The sequence below is a fragment of the Rhinopithecus roxellana genome, chromosome 15, assembly GCF_007565055.1.
Source record: "Rhinopithecus roxellana isolate Shanxi Qingling chromosome 15, ASM756505v1, whole genome shotgun sequence".
Classification (NCBI taxonomy): domain Eukaryota; kingdom Metazoa; phylum Chordata; class Mammalia; order Primates; family Cercopithecidae; genus Rhinopithecus; species Rhinopithecus roxellana.
Genome location: NC_044563.1, coordinates 76,354,039 through 76,380,664, shown reverse-complemented (window position 1 = coordinate 76,380,664; position 26,626 = coordinate 76,354,039). Strand labels below are relative to the sequence as shown.

The 26,626-nt window shown below is 37.5% G+C and overlaps 1 protein-coding gene across 1 annotated transcript; it reads left to right on the top strand.

The window, feature by feature from the left end:
* NXPE2 (neurexophilin and PC-esterase domain family member 2) lies at window positions 1-26,626 on the top strand. The gene is made up of 6 exons (XM_010372355.2): window positions 1-76; window positions 1,170-1,275; window positions 17,439-18,172; window positions 23,559-23,620; window positions 25,350-25,565; window positions 25,952-26,626. Exons 1-6 carry the CDS (start codon window positions 51-53, stop codon window positions 26,485-26,487), a joined length of 1,680 nt encoding a protein of 559 aa, XP_010370657.2. The 5' UTR covers window positions 1-50; the 3' UTR covers window positions 26,488-26,626.

The following is a 26,626-nucleotide window of genomic DNA, read 5'->3' as shown; positions in this document are numbered from 1 at the left end:
AATCAAGGAGAGTCTCTGGACAACTGTAATTCCTGTGAGAACATGAGAAGATGATGGAGAAAATATTCATCCATAGGTGTGGTACTTTCCAACTCTTACTGGCAAGCTAACGTCAGGGAAGGGAGGGGAGAACTATAGACCATTTGGTGTTTTTCAGATGGTGTGATGCAACCCTTTAGAGGATAGTAAAATCATTTTACTTGGACATAAAAATACTTTTAAAATGGAATACAATTAAATGGAATAAAACAGTAACTAGAAAAAAAATCATAGTGTGTTGTGTGCAGTGTAGATAAGTATTGTTTTATGAGTTTTTTGCAGTGTGTGTGTGTGTGTGTGTGTGTGTGTGTGTGTTTGTGTGTATGCATTCATGTGTCCTAAATTGGGATTTGGTATGATGTGTTTTTTTTTTTTTTTTTTTTGGCGAGGGAGTTGTTTGTTTTTGTTTTTTTACTGTGGGTCCTGGTCAAAAACGTTTAGTAAAGATTGCCATAATTTAGCTCTTTGCCACGTACTTTTGGGATTCTGGGTTTTAAAAACTAACACTAAAATTCTAACCACTCAACACTGAGCTTTTTTAAAGACTGTAACTTTTACTCTTTTTGGCAGTGTTAATCAACTGCATTGGCTTGAGGAGATAACTGAGGTGGCAACAAGCTGCCTAAAAAAGTAAATGGGAGGTTTATAATGAAGCTCTTGGAAGCAGATAAGACCAGGGAGAGAGGGCACCAGACAACACGTGTGTGCTTTTGTGTGTGTGCGTGTGTGTGTGTGTGAGTATCAGAGAGAGAGATTTAGAGACCAGGATTCACTGGAGGACACGGCGGGGGTAGGGTGGGGGTGGGGGTACTGTTTTTCTGGTAAATAATCTAAAATCTTGTTGTCCATGCTGAGACCTGGACAAGAAAACAGGTTCCAGTATGTGATGTGACTCCAAACCCAAAGAATTAGCCTGAGCATCAGAAACCAGGAGTCCTTCTGGGAGTTTTGTTCCCTGCCTCAGGGAAGCACTTTGTTTCTGATTGACAATAGAAGATATAAAGGAACTTTTGGAAAATCCAGGATAACATCACCTTGTTCTGGAAATTACTGAAGAGGAACCAAAGTATATGGAGCCATGTCGTGCTTATTTGATTTAATGTGATTATTTCTCCTGTCCTCTCTTATAGGATACTTACTTTGTTTCCAAATGCCATAGCTCGAAAATTACTGCTGATGTTGATATTTATCTTAATTTTCTGGGTCATTTACTTGGCTTCAAAAGACCACACAAAGGTAGGAAGTTTCCTTTTTAAAAATTTCACAGAAGGTCACAGTGACTTCATTTGAATGACCCCCTTTATCATGGCAAGAAATAAAAGTTAAAGGCATATCATCTTAGCAGGAGAACGTGGATCGGGGGTTCACTGTTCAGCATAAATCTCTTTGGCAATGCATACTTTATGATGGCAAGAAATAAAAGTTAAAGGCATATCATCTTAGCAGGAGAACGTGGATCGGGGGTTCACTGTTCAGCATAAATCCCTTCAGCAATGCATACTTTATCATGGCAAGAAATAAAAGTTAAAGGCATGTCATCTTAGCAGGAGAATGTGGATCGGGGTTCACTGTTCTGCATAAATCCCTTTGGCAGTGCATATATTATTATTACTATTTTAAATGGCAATGTATACATTATTATTGTTTTTCTTTAGAAAATGGCAGATGGATTTGTGCCATCTCTGTACTACTTGACACTGTAAGCATCCAGCCTCAAAATTCTCTCCTCCTCCCTTGGCCTCTGAGATTTCAAACTAATTAAGTTTCTGTTTCAGTTCTCTGCCTTTTTCACAGGGGTTTTCTTATTCTTTAAGTAGTTTAGTGTCTTTTGACTCTTCCCTTTGTAAGTTTTTCTTAACTCACCTTGCTTCCAGTTTCTTTTCTTCCCGACCATTTAGTACAAACATAATCTTTCAGAAATTCTGCTTTCATCATCTTCTGGTCCTGATCAAACGCTTTCACCAATGACAATATAAAGAACAAACTCCTTTGTTTAGCCATTTGAGGCCCGTTTACATTTGACCCCAACTACCTTTAAAAGTGTCTCTCTAACCTTTGTCTAATGCAGATTTACCTCCAAGCTTCAAACAAGAAGCACCACAGTCTAGAGCATTCAGCCAGTAATATGAACTGGTAAAAAAAAAAAAAGCCTTCAGAGCACAGCACAGGAGGTTTCTTTTCCTGGGCCCTCTCTATAAATGTATGTTCTCTAGATTTCTTCCTCTGATCCTCTTCTCTTCTATGCTTGTACCTTTAATTCATTTGCCCAGGTCCTATCCACTACCAATATTATAGTGTTTCACAAAGTGAGGTCTGGAAGCCTTCTGCCCAGAATACCTGTGTTTATTCCTGTGTGTAAAATGCAGATTCCTGAGCCATACTCCAGAACTGCTGTAATCTCAGTTTGAGCCTAAGATTACAAAGTATTAGCAAGCTCCTCAGCTTATTCTTAAGCATGCTAACATTTGAGAATCTCTGCTATGTCCTTCCAAGACTGAAACCTCTTCCCAGCCCCACTCTTGAATATGTACTATTCATTGGATATCTCCACCTAAGTCTTCCACTAGCACTGCCAACACAAAAAACACACACACCAAATTTATAATCTGTCTCACCATCATCCCCTAATAAAAACAAAACAAAACAAGCATACAAAATCAAATAGAAACAAATTCTCTACTTTTATCTCTCCAGTCTTAATAATTGTTGTCATAGCTTGTGTAGTCAATCAAACTAAAACTCCTTCCACAAGCTATCAGCCACTAAGTCTTATCAATCCTACCTCCAAAATGTCTCTAAAGTCTGTCCTTTTTTTCTCCATCCACATTGTCTTTCTTTAGACCAATACTTTGTCATTGCTCATCTAGATTGTTGAAATAGTTTTCCAATTAATTTCCCTGCCTCCAGTCTCAGCCTACTCTAAGCATTCATTCAACAAACATTTGTTAAGTGTATATTGTGTGTCAGGCACTGGTCTAGGAATTAAAGATACAGAAATATAGGACATCATCTTTGTGTTCAAGAATCTGAAATTTTATTTCTAAAATGAAAATTTGAATATGGTACTCTACCTTCAGCGGCTCTTCATGCAGCATGTGTATGGCCCAAACTCCTTGGCACAGTGTTTTACTGGACTCATTTAAATAAAGGGCACAGAAACTCACTAGGCCTGGTCCAAGACATTCTTGCACTGGCTGTTTTCTTTTCTTCCCTTTCTCCAGGTTTCCATGTAACTTCCACGTAGTTCTTACTTCCTTCAAGTTTTTTTCATCGTCTTGATTTAACACCAGACACATCTCCACTCCCACCTCTTAGCATTCCCCTTACTCTGAATGTTTTTTAACATAGCAATTATAATTATTACTGATAACATACATTAAGTGATATCAGAATTATAGGAGTTTCCCATAATTTTGGAATACATACTAATAACATATTTACACAAATACAGTGCAAAGAAAACTAAATACCATTTTATATTTGACAATGCTTCCTGTATAATTTTTATACCAAGTAAGACAAGCATGTCATTTTTGAACTTTAGGGGACCTATTAGTAATATCTTAAAGGATAAATAAGGTCAGAAAAAGACATAATTTATAATTTGAATTTGGAAAGTTTATCAAATATCAAACGTTTAAAACACTTGATATTACAAAGTAGGATCACAGGTCATTGTAAAATAAATCATTCATTTACCAAAGTGATAACTCAAGGATTTTTTTAAAAAGGCAAAACCTTCATTCTTTGAGAGAGGAGACTTAATTTTCCAAACAATACGCCCTAATAAAAACAGCAGGAAGCCAATTAAATTTATTTTCCAAAATTTTATAAACAATCTATAAAATTGTCATCCTGATCATAAGATATAACTTCCATAAGTCTTTATAACCTTTATTAAGGAGTAGGTTAATGCTTCAAGAAGACCTTGTTAATCTGACATAGGGGCCCACATGCTGGTCTTGCATCAGTGTGCCTTTGACATTAATGATTATAGAGAAACTGAACTTATTTTATCTTTTAAAATTGGCTGTTACAATCTCATATGCCCACCTCTTCCAAGATAGTCCTTGAGCCTTGAGGAGTTGAATAGCTTTAATTTCTAGCCCTGTGTCTCAGGAATGCAGTTAATTTTGATTGGCATCTTCTACCAGGCCTGAACATGAGGTTTTAATTGCTGTCAGAGCTTAAATTTAGTGTTCTTTTTAGACCTAGAAGTCAAAGCCCTGTAACTCAATGTCACAAGGACTTTAAAAGCACATACAGGAAGATACAAGGATGTAATAACATTAATTAAAATTTTTCTAATCTCAATTTTTTCCTGAGCAAACCAAACTTAATAGTGGCATAGGAATTATTTTGATAAAACTTAAAATCTGTTAGTCCAGTTACCAAAGGCAAAAGAAAAGACCTTTTGTAGTGCATAGAATGTTATGTTGGAAGAAGACATTTCCTTTAAACTTTAAGAAAACATTGCTAGCATCAGGCCGCAAGAAACAGAGCCTGAGGAGGAAAAAATAAAAAATAAAAAAATAAAACCTTATATGAACCGAAAATGAGTTGAAGGGTAGTGTTACTATTTCATGTCTTTTAAAAGGGGGGAGAAAACCAAAACCTGTGAGATGCAATAAAAGTTGAACTTTGGGTTAAAATTTAAAAATTAAAATATCTTATAATTTATTAAGAGTGAATAAACCCTTAAGAAAGTTTCATTGTTCTAACCAATTCTATTCTTTAGTGTATAAGTGGGTTATTTTTTTACATCAAACCTGATCTATAGAAAGACCGTTATATCTTCCCTTTAATCATAGAGAACTAGACCATTTAAAAGTTTTTGAGTTTTTAAAAATAAATCCTCTTATTGTCACTTACACAGGCTGTTCATGACATGCTTGGACTTTCTGGTTTGTCCTGAACATCCCTTTTCCTTTAACAACCAGTCATTTTACTCTAGGACTAAATTTACCATACAATTCTTTCTTGTTTGAATTATTTTTTGTAATAGTACATTTCACTTTCTAAAATAATATATGATTTACTCATTTATTATGTTCATTGATTGTTATCTATCTTTACCTAGTATATAGTAACATTTGTAGAGTCAGTTTTTTTTTTTTTTTTTTTTTTGAGATGCAGTCTTACTCTGTCACCAGGCTGGAGTGCAGTGATGTGACCTCGGCTCACTGCAACCTCCACCTCCCGGGTTCAAGTGATTCTCCTGCTTCAGCCTCCTGAGTAGCTGGGATTACAGGCACATGCCACCATGCCCAGCTAATTTTTGCATTTTTAGTACAGATGGGGTTTCACCATGTTGGCCAGGATGGTCTCAATCTCTTGACCTCGTGATCCACCCACCCTGGCCTCCCAAGAGTTAAAGATTTTTGTAAGTGTTCATTGGTATTACAAGTGCCTAGAACAGTCTCTGGTACATAGTAGATACTTAATAAATAACTAGTAAATAACAAAATAAAGAAAGACTGTTCAGTTATCTGGGTGAGAGGTAATGGTGGCCTGAAATAAGCTATTAACAATAAGGATGGAGAAAAGTCAATGAATTTGGTCTATAATTGACAGTAATAGTGATTGACTATGGGAGGCAAAGAGGCAGGTTTAACCAGGAGTTACATTCCAAGCTTGTACAACTGCATGGCTGGTGATACCATTCACTGAAGTATTGACCAGAGTAGGAGAAATAGTTGGAAGACAAAAGATGGGTTTAGATATGAACAGTCTAGGTTTGGGTCATTTTAGGTCAATCAAGTGGAGATGTTGAATATATAGATCTGAAGCTGGGGAAGACCTGGCTTAGAAAAATAGATTTAGGAAACATCAGAATACAAATGGCAGCTGAAGTCATTGTAGTCTGTGACATTTCCTTGGATGAGCTATAAAGTGAGAAGAAAAAGTTGCTAGTGATATAATCCTGAGAAACAAAATAAGCACTGGGCTGAGGAGTTAGTGGTGGTGGAGAAGGTACACATGGGATGGAAGAGGACCCTTGAGAAACTTAATTGGTAGAGGTGAGGAACTGATGAAGGTTAGAATAGCAATTAAAGGGGGAATCAGAGGCTCAAAAAATTTCCTTTTTGTAATGTGGAAGATACTTGAATACATTTTAATTCATATGGAAAAAGGCTAATAGAAGAAAGTAGGAAGTAGAAAAGACAAAGTGTGATTAGGCCGGGTGTGGTGGCTCAAGCCTGTAATCCCAGCACTTTGGGAGGCCAAGAGGGGCGAATCACAAGGTCAGGAGATCAAGACCATTCTGGCTAACACGGTGAAACCCTGTCTCTACTAAAAAATACAAAAAATTAGCCGGGCGTGGTGGCGGGCACCTGTGGTCCCAGCTACTCAGGAGGCTGAGGCAGGAGAATGGCGTAAACCCGGGAGGTGGAGCTTGCAGTGAGCTGAGATCTGGCCACTGCACTCCAGCCTGGCGACAGAGCAAGACTCCACCTCAAAGAAAAAGAAAAAGAAAAAAGAAAAAGTGTGATTACACATGTTTGGCAGTGTGACAGGAAGTTGAGTTGCTAAGTGATTACTCTTACAGTTCTCTAAAGCCAAGAAGCTTCAAGAGCAAAGAAATTTAGGTATTAGAGGAACTGCCTCCATGGATATTGAAGTCTACCTGGAGGATGTCAAGACTTCTAGTGATTAAGACTAGGAGTCAAGTTCTTCATGATCTTCTGTAAATGAGTAAAAGAATCCAGTTGGTCAAAAAATGACAGAGAAGAGGAGGATTATGTAGTAATTGGTGACAGTTGGTCAGATATATCATGGAGAACAAGATATCTTAGGGTCTTCTGAAAAAATGTATATCCCTTAATGTATATAAATCTTTGAAATATCTATATATTTGAAATGTGTGTGCATATGTGTGTGAAACCCTGGTTTTAGTCCATTCAAGCTGTTCTAAAAGAATACCACTGACGGAATGGCTTACAAGCAATATAAATTTACTGCTCACAGTTCTGGAAGCTGCAAAGTCCAAGATCAAGGCACTAACATATTTGGTGTCTGATAAGGGCCTGCTTCCTTGTTCATAGATAGGTATCTTTTCATGTGTACTCAAATGGTGGAATGGGCAAAGGAATTCTCTGGGGTCCTTTTTGTAAAGTCACTAACTTTATTAATGAGGGCTCCATCCTCATGATCTAATCACCTCTCCAGAAGTCCCATCTCTTAATACCATCACATTGAAAGTTCAGTTGTAACATACAAATTTGGGGGAACCACAAATATTCTATCTATAGCAACATTGGAGATTAGGTTACAACATGAATTTTGGGGAGATGCAAGCATTTTGTCTTTGGCAATTCTAGTGTGTGCATATGTGTGTGTGTGTTTAACAGGTTATTAAATAATGAAACAACTGGGCCTCACGTGAAATTGAGCATTAAATGCTGATCCTGGCCCTGCTACTACTATTTTAAAGAGACTTTCCTCCTTTTGTGCCTAATTTTAAGGGTCTAGCACAAAACTTTTTGTTTTTCCTTGCTCATATTTGTGGCTCATATGTTGCATAATTCTACTATATAATATTTATGACATGATAAAAATCATAGAAATAAATAACAGATATGTGGTTGCCAGAAATTAATTAAGGAATGGGAGAGGGTGAGGGAAAAGTAATCATGGTAAAAAAAACAGCAACATGAAGGAAAGGAAATGTTCTGTATCTTGACTATATCAGTTTCAATATGCTGGTAGCAATATTTTACTAGTTTTGCAAGATGTTACCATTGAAAAAACCTCAGTAAAGGGCACATGAGATTTCTCTATAATTTATTTTTTTCTAAATACTTTTATAATTTTTAAAATTTTAGATTCAGGGAGTACATGTGCAGGTTTCTTATATGGGTATATTGCATGATGATGTGGTTTGGGCTTCTAATGCTCCCATTGCCCAGTAGCAAACATAGTACTCAATAGGTGATTTTTCAATCCTCACCATCCTTCCTCCCTGCTTTTGGAATCCCCAGTGTTTATTGTTCTCATCTTGGGTCCATATATACCCAACGTTTAGCTCTCACTCATAAGTGAGAACATGTGGTATTTGGTTTTCTGTTTCTGTGTTAATTCATTTAGGATAATGGCCCCCAACTGCATCCATATTGCTACAAAGGACGTGATTTTGTGCTTTGTTTTGGCTTTGTAGTATTCCATGGTGTATATGTACCACATTTTAAAATTCAGTCCACCATTGATGGGCACCTGGGTTGATTCTATGTCTTTGCTATTGTGAATAGCACTACAATAAACATACAAGTACAAATGTCTTTTTGGTAGAACAATTTATTTTCCATTGGGTACATACCCAGTAATGGGATTGCTGGGTTGAATGGCAATTATATTTCTAGTTATTTGAGAAATCTTCAAACTGCTTTTCACAATGCCTGAACTAATTTACAGTCCCACCAACATTGTGTAAGCAATTATTTTTCTCCACAACACTGCCAACATCTGTTATTTTTTGACTGTTTAATAGTAGCCATTCTGACTGGTGTAAGATGGTATCTCTCTGGAGTTTTGATTTGCATATCTTTGATGATTAGTGATACTGAGCATTTTTTATATTTGTTGGCCACCTGTATGTCTTCTTTTGAGAAATATCTGTTTGTGTCCTTTTTACTGGGACTATTTGTGTTTTTCCTGTTGATTTAAGCTCCTTATAGATTCTTGACAGTAGTCCTTTGTTGAATACATTGTTTGTAAATATCTTCTACCATTCTGTAGCTTGTCTGCTCTGTTGATAGTTTGTTTTGCTGTGGAGAAGTTCTTTAGTTTAATTCTGTCCCAATTATCAATTTTTGTTTTTGTTACATTTGCTTTTGAGGGCTTAGCTATAAATTCTTTGCCTAGGCCAGTGTCTAGAAGAGCATTTCCCAAGTTTTCTTCTAGGATTTTTATAGTTTGAGGTCTTATATTTAAGTCTTTAACCCATTTTGAGTTAATTTTTCTATGTGGTAAGAGGTGGAGGTCCAGTTTTATTCTTCTGCACATGATTAACCAGTTTTCCCACACCGTTTATTGAATTCCCCAGTGTTTATTTTTGTTGACTATATTGAATATTAGTTGCTTATAGGTGTGTGGCTTTATTCCAGGGGTATCAATTCTGTTCCATTAGTCTATGTGCCTGTTTTTGTACCAGTACCATGGTGTTTTGTTTACTGTAGCCTTGTAGTGAAGTATAAAGTTGAACAATGTGATGCCACTAGCTGCATTCTTTTTCGTTTAGGATTGCCTTGACTATTTGGGCTCTCTTTTGGTTCCATATGAATTTTAGAATAGTTTTTTCTAATTTGGTGAATACTGATGTTGGAATAGCATTGAACCTGTACATTGCTTTGGGCAGTATGGACATTTAAATGATATAGATTCTTCTAATCCATGAGCATGGGATGTTTTTCCATTTGTGTTGTCTACGATTTTTCTCATCAATGTTTTGTAGTTCTCCTTGTAGAGATCTTTCACCTCCTTGGTTAGATGTATTCCTAGGTATTTTTTGTAGCTATTGTACATAGGATTGGATTCTTGATATTTTCTTATCTTGAACATTATTGGTTTATAAAAATGCTACTAATTTTTGTACATAAGTTTTGTATTCTGAGACTTTGTTAAAGACCTGTTTATCAAGTCTAGGAGTCTTTTGGCATAATCTTAAGGTTTTCTAGGTGTAGAATAATATCATCAATGAAGAGAGATAATCTGACTTCCTGTTTTCCTATTTTGATGCTTTTTATTTTTTTCTCGTGCCTGATTACTCTGGTTAGGACTTCCAGTGTGTTGAATAGGAGTGGTGAGAATGGACATCCTTGTTCCAGCTCTTAAGGACAATGCTTTCATTTTTTGCCTGTTCATTATGATATTGGCTATGAGTTTGTCACAGATAGTCATGATTATTCTGAAGTGTGTTCCTTTGATGCCTAGTTTATTGAAGGTTTTTATCATAAAGGGATGTTGGATTTTTATTGAATGCCTTTTCTACATCTATTGAAATGATGATATAGTTTTTGTTTTTAATTCTGTTTACATGGTGAATCACATTTATTGATTTGCATATGTTAAACCATCCTTGCATCACTGGAATAAAGCCCACTTAATTGTGGTAAATCAACTTTTGATGTGCTGCTGAATTCAGTTTGCTAGTGTTTTATCAAGGAGTTTTGCATCTATATTCACCAGAAATATTGGCCTGTAAGTTTGTTGTTGGTGTTGTATCTTTGCCAGATTTTGGTATCAGAATGATACTGGCTTTGTAGAATGAGTTAGAGAAGAGTTCTTTCTCCTCGATTTTTTGGAATAGTTTCAGTAGGATTGGTACCACTCTTCTTTGTACATCTGGTAGAATTCAGCTGTGAATCCATGTAGTCCAGGCCTTTTTCTGTTTTTAAACAGTTATTATTATGATTCAACTTCTTTAGTCATTTTTGGTCTGTTCAGGATTTCTGTTCTTCCTGGTTTAATCTTGAGAGATTGTGTGTTTCTAGGAATGTATCCATTTTTTGTAGATTTTCTAGTTTATTTGCATAGAAATGTTCATAGCAGTCTCTGAAGGTCTTTGTATTTCTGTGGGATTGATTGTGATGTCAACTTTGTCATTTCTGATTGTGCTTATTTGGACATTCTTTTCTCCATTGTTAATCTAGCTGGTGGTCTATTGATCTTGTTTATATTTTCAAATAACCAACTTTTTGTTTTGTGGATTCTTTGTATGTTTTATGGGGTCTGAATTTCATTTAGCTCTGCTTTGATTTTAGTTATTTCTTTTCTTCTGCTAGCTTTGAGACTAGTTCTTGTTTTTTTTATTTCCGTTAGGTGTGAAGTTAGGTTATTAATTTGAGGTCTCTCTATCTTCTTGACACAGGGATTTAGCACTATAAACTTTCTTAGTAACACTACCTTTGTCACATCTTAGAAATTTTGGTATGTTTTGTCTCTATTTTCATTTGTTTCAATTTTTAAAAATTTCTGCCTTAGTTTTGTTCTTTACTCAAAAGTTATTCAGGAGAAAGTTGTTTAGTTTTCATATATTTGTGTGATTTTGAGAGTTCATCTTGGTGTTGCTTTCTATTTTATTTTTATTCCATTGTGGTCTGAGTAGATGCTTGGTGTGATTTCAATATTTTTTAATTTATTGAGACTTGCTTTATAACCAAGCATGTGGTCAATGTTACAATATGTTTCATGTGCAGATGAGAAGAATGTATGTTCTGTGGTTGTTGGGTGGAGTATTTTGTAGATGTCTATTAGGTCTAATCAGTCAAGTGTCAAATTTAAGTCCAGAATTGCTTTGTTTCTTTGTTAGTTTTCTGCCACAGTGGTATATCTAATGCTGTCAGTGGGTGTCGAAGTCCCTCAGTATTATCATGTGGCTGTCAAGGTCTTTTCTTAGATCTAGAAGTAACTGGTTTATAAATCTTGGTGCTCCAATGGTGGGTGCATATATATTTAGGATAGTTACACCTTCTTGTTAAATTGAACACTTTATCATTATGTAATGTCCTTATTTGTCCTTTTAAAACTTTTTTTGGTTTAAAATCTATTTTGGCTGGGCGCGGTGGCTCAAGCCTGTAATCCCAGCACTTTGGGAGGCTGAGATGGGCGGATCACGAGGTCAGGAGATCGAGACCATCCTGGCTAACCTGGTGAAACCCCGTCTCTACTAAAAAATACAAAAAACTAGCCAGGGCGAGGTGGCGGGCACCTGTAGTCCCAGCTACTTGGGAGGCTGAGGCAGGAGAATGGCGTAAACCCGGGAGGCGGAGCTTGCAGTGAGCTGAGATCCGGCCACTGCACTCCAGCCTGGGCGACAGAGCGAGACTCTGTCTCAAAAAAAAAAAAAAAAAAAATATCTATTTTATCTGATACAAGAATAACAAACTCTGCTCTTTTTCATTTTCCATTTGTGTTATAGATCTTTCTCCATCCCTTTACTATGAGCCTACGGGTATTGCTATATGTGAGATAAATCTCCTGAAGACAGCAGAAAGATGAATCTTGTTTTTCAATCCAGTTTGCCACTCTATGTCTTTTAAGTGGGACATTTAGGCCATTTATGTTCAAGGTTAATATTGATATGTAAGGTTTTGTTCCTGCCACAGTGTTTTTAGCTAGTTGCTTTGTAGTTTCAATTGAGGGGTTACTTTATGGAATCTGTGGGTTATGTACTTGTGTGTGCTTTTGTGGTAGCCAGTAACATTCTTTTCTTTCCATATTTAGGACTCTTGAAGGAGATACTCCTCTGTAGGGCTGGTCTGGTGGTGATGAATTCCCTTAACAAATACTTGTCTGGAAAATACTTCATTTCTCCTTCATTTATGAAGCTTAGTTTGGTGAGATATGAAATTCTTGGCTTGCATTTATTTTCTTTAAGAATGCTAAAAATGGAACCTCTATCTCTTCTGGCTTATAAGGTTTCAGCTGAGAAGTCTGCTGTTAGTCTGATGGGCTTCCCTTTATAGATAATATGACCTTTTTCTCTAGCTGCCTTTAAGATTTTTACTTTTGTGTTAGCCTTGGATAGCCTGATGACTATGTACCTTAGGGATGGGTTGCCTTGTATAGTATCTCATCGAAGTTCTCTGGATATTGTATCTGCATGTCAAGCTCTCTAGCAAGATTGGCGACATTTTCCTATATTCAAATATGTTTTCCAAGTTGCTTACTCTCTCTTCTCTCTCAAAAATGCCAGTGAGTCATAGATTTGATCACTTTACATAATCCCTTATTTCTCAAAGGCTTTGTTCATTTTTTAAAATTATTTTCATTTTTATTTTTATCTGAGTGGTTCATTCAAAAAACTGGTCTTTGATCTCTAAAATTCCTTCTGCTTAGTCTTTTGTTAAGGTTTCCAACTGTATTTTAAAATTCCTTTAGTAAATTTTTTAACTTCAGAAGTTCTGTTTGGTTCTTTCTTAGTACAGCTATGTCATCTTCCAAATCTTGGATCACTTTTTCTGGTGCCTTGTGTTGAATTTCAAATTTCTCTTGAATCTTATTAGTTTCCTTGCCGTGCACATGCTGAATTCTACACCTGTCATTTTAGATATTTCATTCTAGTTAATATACATTGTTTGTGAGTGAATGGCATCCTTTGGAGGTGATGAAACCCTCTGGTGTTTTGTATTGCCAGAGTTCTTACACTGATTCCTTCTCATCTGAGAAAGTCGACACTTCTTTTCTTTCCTTTGAATTTGCCATCATTTGGATAGGGATTCTTGATTTTTTCTTTTTTTTTTTCTTGGGGGTATGGCTATGGTGTATGTTGTGTATGATCAAATGGCTTTGTTTCTTGGTGTTTTCAGGGTGCCTAAGCTCTTTATAGGCTCATTGGTTACAGATAGGTTGCAGTGGCTTTCTCGGATATTGCTTTTTGTAGCAATGTAATTTTGTTTGGTGGTGTAATTCAAGCGGCAGTTTAGTGTGTGGCATTTAAGAGTAATAGCTGGAAGCTAGGGGCAGGGACAGAGACAAATTGGGAAGTGTGAAACATACCCTCTCCTAGAACACATTCACCTTCAGTGGTGGTGGAGACACTGGGGAAGCAAGCTCTTTCCATGGTCCCCATGCCCTGATAGGAAGAGCTGCTGCTAAGTCTGCAGCAGTACACTGAGAAGAAAGGTGGGGGTGAGCGATGACCTCCTCTCCACATGCACTCCTGGGCTTTGGTGATGCCACTTTCAGCAGCTGGTACCATGCTTGCATTTTCTTTGGCCCAAGGGGGGCTTTGATGAGCTGTGCTCCCCCTTCCCTTAGGGGCAGATAGTGCTGAAGGTTAGATCTCCAGGGAAAGTGAGGTCTGCCTCCCTTCTACTTCTTGGAGCTGATGGGGCACTATCCCCCAAATGGCCAAGGGAGCACGCTGGAACACCAGGATTGACACACACAGACTGGTTCCAGATTGCAAAGCTGTCCCTGGCTACAAGCCTCACCACCCAGGAGAAACCCCGGTTTCAGAAACTCTCCTCCTGCTCCAGGCCTGTGACAGGAAGAAGACTAATTCCAGTGCCTACTGCTGGGGAACTCTCCGCATTCACCACTCAATTCCGACTGTGGGTACCCTTCTGCCTTTCCAGAGCAAATGCTGCAAACTCCGGCCTGAGCCCAAAATGCCTGCTGTAGTCACCACTGCCAAGTGGCCAAACAATGTCTTTAAATGCTCAAAATGGATCTATGGCTTGGTTTCTGTTATTAGTTTTGGAAAAATTTTCAGTCATTATTTCTTCAAATGTTTCTTCTGTTCCTTTCTCTTTATTTCTCTTTATTCTCCTTTTGGTATTCCCATTATGTGTATTTATGCCTATTGTGTTTGTCCCATGGTTCTTGGATATTCTGTACTTTCTTCATGCTTTTTCTCTTGTTTTTAGTTTGAGAAGTTTCTGTTGACATACCTTCAAGCTCTCTTATTTTTCACATGACTATATTCAGTCTGTTCATGAGTTCATCAAAGATGTTCTTTATTCTGATGCAGTGTTTTTTTTATTTCTAGCATTTCCTTTTGATTGTTTCTTAGAGTTGCCACATCTTTACCTGCATTACCCATCTGTTTCCTCTTGTTGTGTATTTTTTTTTTATTAGAGCCCTAAGTATTAATACCTCAATCATAGTTATTTTAAATTTCCGGTCTGATAATTTCAAAATCTCTATTATAACTAAGTTTGGTTCTGATGCTTGCATTGTCCCTTTAGACTGTATTTTTTTCTTCTTGTGTGCCTTGTAATTTTTATCGAAATCTGGATATGATATAGTTGGTCAACTGAAACTGAGATAGGCCTTTAGTGTGAGCTTTTATGTTTATGTGGTTAGGAGTTAGACTGTGTTTACTGTTTACTGTAGATATTGTGTCAGAGGCTACAATTTCCTCCAGTTTCCATCTTTATGTCTTTCCTAGAGACTTCATCTTTGGGTGTTTCTAGGGACCCCTTTTTAAATAGGGTCTGAGGCTTGCAGTGCTTTTCGCTATAATCTTCTGTTTCTATACAGAATTCCTATTGAGTTGGTTGTAAGATGTGCAGGAGGGGAAGCATTCTGTAGTACTGTGATGTATTCTCAGTATTTTAGTGAGCTTATGCCCTTAAATCGTGACCTTCACAAGTGCTTGTCAGCTTCCCATTTTCCTATACCCACGTCAATCCTTAGGCGAAATAAGAAGGCCAGATGGAGGCTGGGTTTGGATATTTTCCTTACCCCAGGTTGATCAGGTTTTGGCAAAACCCAACTTGGTTAGGCTGTAGTAACTTAGTTCCCCTTGTTCAACTTGTTAAGGAGAACAGAGAGTTCTGGTACATTTAAAAGTAGTGGCATTGGAATTAGAAAAAGAGAGAACAAAGAGAAAACAATTATTAAAATTATAGACTTAAATCAAAGCATATCAATAAGAACACTAAATATAAATAGTCCAAACACATCAGTGAAAAAATAGTGACTGTCAGAATGTGTAAAAAGAAGAAATCAGCCAGGCATGGTGTCTCATGCCTGTAATCCCAGCAGTTTGGGAGGCCAAGGCAGGCGGATCATGAGGTCAGAAGTTCAAGACCAGCCTGACTAACATGGTGAAAGAACATCTCTACTAAAATACAAAAAAAAAAAAAAAAAAAAATTGCCAGGTGTGGTGGGGCACACCTGTAATCCCAGCTACTCAGGAGGCTGAGGCAAGAGAATTGCTTGAACCCAGGAGGTGGAGGTTGCAGTGAGCCGAGATTCCACCACTGCACTCCAACCTGGGCGACAGAGTGAGACTCCATCTCAATTTAAAAGAAGAAGAAAAAGAAGAGGAAGAAGAGGAAGAAGAAGAAGAAGAAGAAGAAGAGGAGGAAGAAGAAGAAGAAAGAGAAGAAGGAGAAGAAGAAGAAGAAAAGAAGAAGAAGAAGGAGGAGGAGGAGGAAGGAGGAGGAGGAGGAGGAAGAAGAAGAAAAAGAAAAAATCAGGCTGGGCTCAGTGGCTCAGGTCTATAATTCTAGCACTTTGGGAGACTGAGACTGGCAGATTCCTTGAGCCCAAGAGTTTAAGATCAGCCTGGGCAACATGGTAAAAATACAAAATTTACAAAAAATTTTGTACAAAAAATACAAAATTTACAAAAAATTTTGTACAAAAAATACAAAATTTAGCAATGTGCTGGTGGCTTACACTACCTGGGAAGCTGAGGTGGGAGGATCACCTAAGCCTGGTAGATCAAGGATCCAGTGAGCTGTGATCGTGCCACTGCAATCCAGCCTAGGTGACAGAGTGAGACTCCATATCCAAAAAAAAAGCAAAAAGAAAAGAAAAGAAACCAACCATAAGCTAACATCCATTTTAAATATAAAGCTATAGGTAGGCTAAAAGTAAAATGACAAAAATAGATATACCATGCAAAACCTAACCAAAATAATGCTTGCATGAGTTTATTAATGTCAGACAAAGTAGATTTCAGAACCAGGAAAATTACTAAGAATAAATAAGATCACTATATAATGATAAAAGTGACAATTCACCCCAAATATATAACAAGCAATACATGTGTGTACATCTAATAGCAAAGCTACAAAATATTTGTAAGTAAGTGAAAAGGCTCAAGATGAGATCATCCTGGATTAAGGGGGACCCTAAATCCAGTGACAAATGTCCTTTTAAGAGGAGAAAAGGGGAAAACACACACAGAGGGGAAGGTTACATAAAAATGGAGGCAGAGATTGAAGTAAACTATCTACAAGCCAAGGAACACCAAGGATTACTGGAAACCACCAGGGCTTAGGAGAGATACATGGAATATATTCCTCCGCGAAGCCTCCATAAGGAACCAACCTTGTTGACACCTTGATCTCAGACTTCTGGCCTCCAGAACTATGAGCGAATAAATTTATGTTGTTTTAAGTCACTAAATTTGTGATGTTTTGTGATGTCAGCCCAATGAAACTAATATAGTCAGTAAAAATGTAGAAGAACTAGAGAACACAATCCTTCAACTAAATCTGATTGACCTTCATAAAACACTTCCTCCAACAGCAGTGGAATATACATTCTTTCCCAGTGTACATGAAACATGTACCACATTGTGCTCTGTTGTCTGCATTGTCGACATAGAAAATGATAATATGATTTTTAAAAAGAAAAGTCAAGTGAGGGGATAGCAAAAGGAAAAACTCCAAAATTGAATTATGAAATAATCTGTATTGATTGTATCTAGTTAATTTTTAAACCTGTGACTCCTAAAGAAAACCATCTGCTGGCAGCAGAGGAAGTCATACTACATGGAAACCAATTCTGATGATTCCATAACTGAAAATCAGTTAGTATTGATTTTTGATATTTAATTTATCACACTGAAAGGTATAAAATAAGCCATAATAATTTATATAGAAAAGCAAGCACTATTATTTGCTGATGATATTTTCTTTTCCCTTTCAATATTTCAGTTGTTGTTCAGCTTGGAAAACCATATTACCCTGAACCAAGGGAACATCTTCAAAAAATCTTCACACTCTGAAGCACCACTGTGTCCAGCAGTTTCACCAAAAGAGACTGAACTTAGAATAAAGGACATTATGGAGAAACTAGACCAGCAGATCCCACCCAGACCATTCACCCATGTGAATACCACCACCAGTGCCACACACAGCACAGCCACCATCCTTAACCCTCAAGATACGTACTGCAGAGGGGATCAGCTGGACATCCTTCTGGAAGCGAGGGACCACTTGGGACGCAGGAAGCAATATGGTGGGGATTTCCTGAGGGCCAGGATGTCCTCCCCAGCCCTAATGGCAGGTGCTTCGGGAAAGGTGACTGACTTCAACAACGGCACCTACCTGGTCAGCTTCACTTTGTTCTGGGACGGCCAGGTCTCCCTGTCTCTGCTACTCATCCACCCCAGTGAAGGGGTGTCAGCTCTCTGGAGGGCAAGGAACCAAGGATGTGATAAGATCATCTTCACTGGCCTGTTTGCCAACAGAACCTCCAATGTCTTCACTGAATATGGCTTGACCCTAAACACAAATGCTGAACTGTGCCAGTACATGGATGACAGAGATCATGAAGCCTTCTACTGTGTGAGGCCTCAACATATGCCCTGTGAGGCCTTGACCCACATGACCACTAGGACAAGAAATATTTCCTATCTTAGTAAGGAAGAATGGAGCCTTTTCCACAGGTAAAGAGGCTTCCAAATACAATAATAGACAAAATGAGGTATTTGACTAAACTCTGCCTAGTAGTTTTGCCTAATCAAACTTTTGTATCATGTCAATTATGTTGACTAAATTATAATTAGGTCCTCAGAGTCCGTTCAGCTTGGAGTGTGTTCACAGGGATCCATACAAGTCACCTCTAGAACTATTTGCTGACAGGAGTATAACCAGTGAAGCACTTAATATAGACCTATAGTTCTCCATGGTTTGCAGTACTTCCAGGTTCAGTAATTTTTTATAGACCAGTACTTTCTATAATGTGTTCCATGGAATACTAATCCTATAGAGTATTAATAGATGCTGTACAATAAAAAAGTGGTGAATGATATCATTGTTCAGTCAAGCTTTACCCCTTACATCCAGTGAATCATCAAGTTCTATACATCATACCTCCCAACTATCTCCTGAACCCACCCATTTCTGTCTACCACGATTGCCTCTATCCTTGTATAATCTGCCATCATACCTCAGATCATTGCAACAATCCCCAGAGCTGATTTCTCTGCCCTCAGTCTTGTTTCTTCCAGTCTATTCTCCACACTGCACCTAGACTAATGTTTTTGAAATGCAGTTATATCTTTTACTATTTTCTCCTTAAAAGTTTTAAGATGACCCCACGACTGTAAGGGTGAAATTTAAACTCTTTAATATGTTTACAAAGACTTTTCTCCCTTGGCAGCCTCTTGTCTCACCTTTATGCTGCCTTGCTCTCTGTCGGTCAGTGAAACTCCTTTTATTTCGCAAATGGACCATGTCCTCTCACCTCTGGCATTTCACAGGCTTTGGTTTAGACGTCATTTCCTCTAGGAAACTTTCCATCTCCCTGAGTGAAGTTCTAGTCCTATATTCTTCCTTAGCATTTTGTTCTTCCCCAACATAATTCTTATTACATTATTAATTTTCCAATTTATTTTTAATATCCTCTGTTAAGTTGTAAGCTCTGCAGAGCATTAAGTGTTAACTACTTTTCACCATTCATTCATTTTTTTTTTTTTTTTTTGAGACCGAGTCTCGCTCTGTCACCCAGGCTGGAGTGCAGTGGCACGATCTCAACTTACTGCAACCTCCACCTCCTGGGTACAAGCAGTTCTCCTGCCTCAGTCTCCCGAGTAGCTGGGACCACAGGCACCCGTTACCATGCCTGGCTAATTTTTGTATCTTTAGTAGAGACCGGGTTTCACCATGTTGGCCAGGCTGGTCTTGAACTCCCCACCTCAGGAGATCCACCCACTTCATCTTCCCAAAGTGCTGGGATTATAGGCATGAGCCGTCATGCCTAGACCATTCTTTCAGTTTATAAGTAGTCAGCACCTTCTGTATTCCAGACACAGCCCTAGGTGTTGGGAATTACCATTCTAGTGAGATAGAAGGACAAAAAGTAAATAAACAGATTTGTCTTTCACTATTTCCTCCTTAAAACCTTTAAGATGACCCCACGGCTCTGAGGGTAAAATTTAAACTCTTTTAATATTAAAACTCTTTAATATGAAGGTCATAAGAGTAAGGGTTTCAAACGTGATGGTTGATGCTATTTTAAAATAGTGTCAGGTAAGGCTTGTCTTGAGCAGCAACCTGAGTGAAGTGAGGGAATAAGCCATGTCAATTTTCGGGAAATAGCATTTTCAAGAGAATGAATAGTACCTGAGGCAAGAGCATGTTGGAATGTTCCAGGAATCATGGTGGGGGTGGAGTGCAGTGAGGCTGGAAGGCAGGAAGTGAGGGAGAGACAAGATGAGACAGGTAGGCAGGGCCTTAGAAGTCATCAATCTGTGTCTGTCAGGAAGTCATTCAGGGCCAGTATTTTGTCTCATAGGCCCAGCACAATGCCTGAAATAATACAATCTGGAGAAATAATTAAAGTTAAGTTGGTTTCTTTGTAGCAGGACTTCTCAGAAACTTTAATATGTATCCCCTCAAGCAAGAATAGAGCATACAGCATTTCCCAAATTTATTTGGCCACAGACCACTTATTTTATGGATCATTTAAAGAGACTTTGGTTCCCCAGTTTGGCAGCTGCTGCCATAGAAAGGCTTTAGTTTTCTGATATGTGTTCAGAAGGGCAACTTTCCAGGATAGCACAATATCCTGCAAATTCAAGCTTAAATCCAATTTAAGCATTATGATGACACAGAGTTGGGTACAACTGACCCTATATCACTTCAGGCTCTCCCTTTCACCCCTACGTCACCTTCACTTCTTTACATTTTCCTGATCAAGGTATGGAAAAATCTCTTTATCCCCTCTGGCTCAGCTAAAAGAAGCTGGGATTTTTAAAATAAATTTTTATGAAGCAAAGGAAAAATGATCATGGAGACATAAAGTTCTTCCTGTCTTGAAGGTCTCAGAATTATGTCTTAAGTGTAAGGATGGACTTAAGTTTCTATATTCTATATGTTCTATATGTGCCTGATTCTATATTCCCTGTTGGCTACAGTTGGATCCCTCTTGAGTTAGTCCTCATTGAAAGCCCGGGTTGGAGGTACCATCCTTGCACAGTTGCTGGCTGTATCTCAGGAAATCTGAAGTCCCTAGTCTGGCAGACTGGCACACATTTTGGGTCCTAATCAGGCTTCTCAAGGGGGCTGTGCTCATGACAGTAATCATGATAGTAACCTGCTTTATTTCCAAATGGACATAAATCCTTCCCAGATGCCCTGCTCTATTCAAGCTATTAAGTTTTTTTCCTCTACTGCATAGAAATAGAGATTTCAGTCTCCTTACAAGTGATGTAATGCATATGCAAGGAACAGCTGACTACACATCCAAGAAGTCTCATGGACCATTCTATTGCTAAGCTCTAGGGCCCCTTCCTAGACCCAAGCCCAGTTCTTTGACATCTTTCCTTCTCACGAACACAGGGACTAAGCCAGTTTCTGTTTCATTTGTAACATAGTACCATTAATCCTTGAATAACCCAGACTTGGACTGCACAAATGTTTTTGAAATGCAGTTATATCTTTTACTATTTTCTCCTTAAAAGTTTTAAGATGACCCCATGACTCTAAGGGTGAAATTTAAACTCTTTAATATGTTTACAAAGACTTTTCTCCCTTGGCAGCCTCTTGTCTCACCTTTATGCTGCCTTGCTCTCTGTCGGTCAGTGAAACTCCTTTTATTTCGCAAATGGACCATGTCCTCTCACCTCTGGCATTTCACAGGCTTTGGTTTAGACGTCATTTCCTCTAGGAAACTTTCCATCTCCCTGAGTGAAGTTCCAGTCCTATATTCTTCCTTAGCATTTTGTGGAATATTCAAAGAATTTTCAACCAAATGTGGATCAAAAATATAATATTCACAGGATGCAAAACCTACATATAAGGAAAGCTGGCTTTTCGCATGCTTGGGTTCCATGGGGCTGAATGCAGGACTTGAGCGTGTGCTGATTTTTGTAGATGCAGTGGGGGTCCTGGAACCAATCTCCCACATATACTGAGGGATGACTGTAAATATATTTTCCAACTTGGGTTCTCTCCCAACCCCGGCTGAAGAATCAGAAATGTTACTTCCTAGGACATTTATTTCTTCAAATTAAAAAGGTCTTTTTCTTTTTAATTTAAGAGTTTTATGGATAATCGTGATAAAAAAATAAATGAGGGGCTACCACAGGAGAAGACATCATATAGGTAACACAGTTGTTCACTATTCTGTTAGTTTATATTATGGTCTAATTAATTATAGACCCCTTTTTAAAATTTAATGCACATACACAATTACAAAAACAGGAGGCGTTAAAATGAATTCCTTTATAACATTAATACATGGTTTTAATCCTAATTTTAATGTAGCATCAAAGTTTTCTTTGATAACCAAATTTACAAGGTCTTGATCTCTTTTGTTATCTCAGGCTTACCTGAGAAAGGTATGGGAGAATAGAGGTTTGGTCAGGTTCAAATTTCTTAGAGACAAATCTTAATCTTGTGCCAAAAATAGGTCTGATGGGATCCTCAGTAATAATAATTGCAATGATTTATTGAGCACTACTATATGTCAACCTTTATGTTAGATGCCTCCCTTATATTATACCATTAATCCTTAGTAATATACTCTGGAGTGACTATTATTATGCTCATTTTAAAGATGAGGAAATTTAGGCATATTAAATAGGTTGGCCAAAGTCACATATCCAGTTGAATTACAGAGTCAGAACAGGATTCCCAGTTGATCTTATTCTAAAGTCAATGGGCCATAGTGCTGTCTCCCATGACTCCACCACTCCATGCAGCCGTCACCTCTAGCCACTCTGACCTCTCTTCAGTCCTCTGGCCTTCTTGATGAAGGGGATATTATCTTCACTTGACCCAAAAACTCATTTCCTGAGATTCAGGCAATTCTTCTCAATCTTAGAAAGTGCTTTCTCCATCCCTCTTGAAGGTTTCTGTGGCTCTGGCTCTGAAAGGGCCTACCTTCCCCCAGATGGTTTTCATTCTGTTAGAGTGAATTCAGTTTGGCCAGACATAGTCACCATAGTCGTTGGACTGATACATGGTTAATACATTGTTTTAATCCTAATTTTAATGTAGCATCATTAAGATGAAGCTCACTGTGCTGGGCACTGGAAATATTATAGTGAGTAATATTGACTTGATTCCTATCTGAGGGAGATAACAGACTGTGAAAAATAGACTCCTGGGAACTCAAAAAGATGAAGAGTAGATGAAGATGAAGCTGACAATGTAGACACTTATAGGAGATTTTTATACCAGTTAGGGAGCTTTTCCTGTAGGTTGAGGACAGAAAGTCATGGGAACATTTTACATAGGGAAATAAAACAGGTAGCATAGAGGTTATATTTCGGTGGAATAAACCAAAAGGGCAGAAAGATAGTATTATAATAATTTAGGACAGGGTTCTCAAAGTAATGTCACTGGACCATTGGCTTTGGGTTTGTCCAAGAGCTTGTTATTATAGAAATCCAAATTCTTGAAAATTTGCCCCATAACTATTGAAACAGAAATTCTGGGTGTGAGGCTCAGCAATCAGAGTTGTAATAAGTACTGCAGGTAATTCTGATGCAAGTTCAAGTTTGAGAAGCACTGGCCTATGAAAACGTTGATGAAGGCCTGAAATACTACCGGTGGAAAAGGTGGAGAGGGTAGTTTGTGGTAGACAGCCATTTAGAAGGTAAAATTAAAAGAATGATAGACAGATAGATGTTAGATAGATTTGATGGATTGCATATGGAGGGTGAGTGACTTTTCTGGATCTCCAGATTCCCTGCTATTAGCAGAGGAACAGCTTTCCAGAATCCTGACCCATTTACTTCCCCAGGATATCTTAAATATATCAAAATAATGAGGGGAAAGGCATTTGGCAGATATTAAGCTAATTTATTTTCCCATTTCTTGCAGGTCCAACATAGGAGTTGAAATGATGAAGAACTTTACCCCCATTGAGGTCATACCGTGTAACAGTAAGTCTGGAGTGTTGTTGCCTGCCATGATCACAATTTATCCATGGAAAGAACATGCTTACTTAGAGATATTTATTCCACATTAACCATTTGATCTCTCATTTCCTGGGACAAATTACATCAACCACCTTGGGTTTTAGAAGGGATTTTATTCTTGGAAATTATTTTCATATCGATTTAAACCAATTTTCATCCCAAGTCAGATATAAAAGGCTAGGGAAACTATTAACTTCAGTGGCACCATCTCAAAATGTACAGACTATTTGTATTTAAATTCGAGATTCATTCCTCCAGAGCCAATGATCAGGTGCTGGTGCTATGTGAAAAATGAATCAGGTGAGCTGCACAGATTCAGAGTTAGGACATTTCTCTGGTGGTTTCTAATTTCTCATTTAGCCAAGCCATCTTACTTTAAGTTCTATGAACTAGAAATTTCTGTGAATTTTTTCTCAGTTTAATCACATGAACTTTAGTGGTCAACACAAAACCATTTCCCTCATAGAAGTGATGTTTGTGCTATACTGGAAATGAAGTGAATTTCAAAATTAAAGTAAAGCAAAGGACTTCCATTTTAACAATCAACGGGGTATACAGTTACCCCTTTTTCATGCATTTAGCAAATGTTTACTGAGGACCTACTATACACAAAGAACTTTGCTAAACCCTGTAGAGAACATAAATACAAATAAATCATGAACCCAGGTGTAAAGCTTACAATCTACGAAGAAGACAGATCCCTTCTCTGCTAGGGCAACTATCATTCACACCCAACTTTTACACTGAAGAAAGTTCTTAGATTCTTGAGGCAACTTGAGTACTCATAACACCTCTTTTGTTTCCCTCTTGCCTGAACAGTAATTTCTAGTAAAGTCAGTCAGTTTCTGTTTCTTGGAAGATAGTACCAGACTGTAATTTTTGGAGCCACTTAAAAATCTGATGTAATTCAATATGAATAAATATAAGTTCCTAAATATGTACCCCATACCCCAACAATGCAGGTAAATGACAAAGAAGATGTGTATATTAAGTGTTGAATATAAAAGTGACCTCAGACACTTACCTGGGGGAAAACTCAATAGGAGTCAGTAAATACAATTTAGGCTATTTTAATAGAAGAGCGTTCAGGAAAGGGAGGTCATGATCCTACTTTTTTCTATGTTAGATCACACTGAGACTATTGCATTCAGTTCTAGACACAACAATTAAGATTTAAGGATTTTAGAAAAATTATTAGCCAGAGAAGATGATTCTGGGACACACAAAATAAACAATGTGTGACACTCATTTCATAAACACATTCAAGCTTCTTTTCCTGGATAAGTAGTTTGAGGAAGATGAGATTTAAAATTCAGCGAGGCCAATGTCATTGGTGTAATATTTGGCAGGGCCACTGTGCTCTGATATTTCATGGCCCCACATTTCCTCCTAACTCCGGCTGACTGTTCCACATCAGAGTGGCTCTGGGGACAAGGTGGAGCCCAGGGAGACATTGCAAATGCACAAGAGCCAACAGATCCCCACTCCAAGGAAAACTATTCAAGAAAAACTATTTAATTCACCCTTTTAACATGATCTTACTAAATAGATACTTGTGGAAGAAAGGAGGGCAAAAAAGAGCTGAAGAGAAAGGGGGAGGAAAAAGAGGAAAAGGAAGGCAAAAATGAGAAACATTTTTCCAAAATAATTTGTGGTAATAAAAATTACTTAGTCTGGAAATTTGTATTGCCAGAGAGCGAGAACATAAAAAAGAACTGCCAGATTGGAATGAAGACTCCTTTCCCCAGTGGTTATACTTTGAAAAACATGTGGATTACAGCATTTTGTAAACAGATCAAGTTCAATGAAACAAAAAATATAAATGACTGCTTGGAAAGAAAACTTATTTATCTCATGGGAGATTCAACACTGCGTCAGTGGATTTACTACTTACAAAAAGCTGTAAAAAGTATGTATTTAATTTATATTTTGAAATTCGATTTGACTTTTGAGGGTTTTGAAATAATAATTAGAATTATTTGCTTTGCTTTTCTAATATTTATTTCATTATTATTTTTTAATTTGCCTAACTTTTGGCTTTGGGCTTTTAATAAAAAGTTAAATTTTATATTTTCATTCACAAATGTTAATATTTTTCTTCCTCTTCATGTATTCTCATAAAAAGTTCAAGATTTTGTTAAGATTGTAACGCACCTGGTAAAATTATCCACCCTACATAGGCAACAATGCTTAGTTAGAAGTGATCTTGGTTAGAATTTTATACATGTTGTGTGCAGTTTAAAGTTATATCATTTTTCCTTTTGTTAAAAGATTTATTGATTTGTCTTTCATCAGCCCTAAAATATTTTGATCATCATGGAGCTGGGATCTTTAAAACACACGTTCTTCTGGATGTTGAAAGACATATTTTGATTCAGTGGAAAAAACATGGTCATCCATTTGTTACCAAAAAGTTATTCTCAGTGAAAGATGAAAACTATATCCCACGGGAAATTGACCGGGTAGCAGGAGACAAAAACACAGCCATTGTCATTACCCTCGGCCAACACTTCAGACCTTTTCCCATCAACATTTTCATCCGTAGGGCCATCAATATTCAAAAGGCCGTTGAACGTCTATTCTTGAGAAGCCCAGAGACCAAGGTGATACTGAAAACTGAAAACACCAGAGAGATACATCAAAATGCAGAGATGTTTAGTGACTTTCATGGCTATATTCAGAATCTTATCATAAGAGATATTTTTGTGGATCTTAATGTGGGTATTATTGATGCCTGGGACATGACAATTGCATATTGCACCAACAATGCCCATCCACCGGATTATGTGATTCAAAATCAGATTGGCATGTTCTTAAACTACATTTGTTAGAGGAAAAATACAAAAATAGCACTAGCCACTTTCTATAGATGATCTCACACATACAGTGAGGATAGTTTAATGCAATCCAAGTTTTGAGGAAACTAAATTTGAAAAGGTTTTATTATAGTTAAATATATGTAACATAACA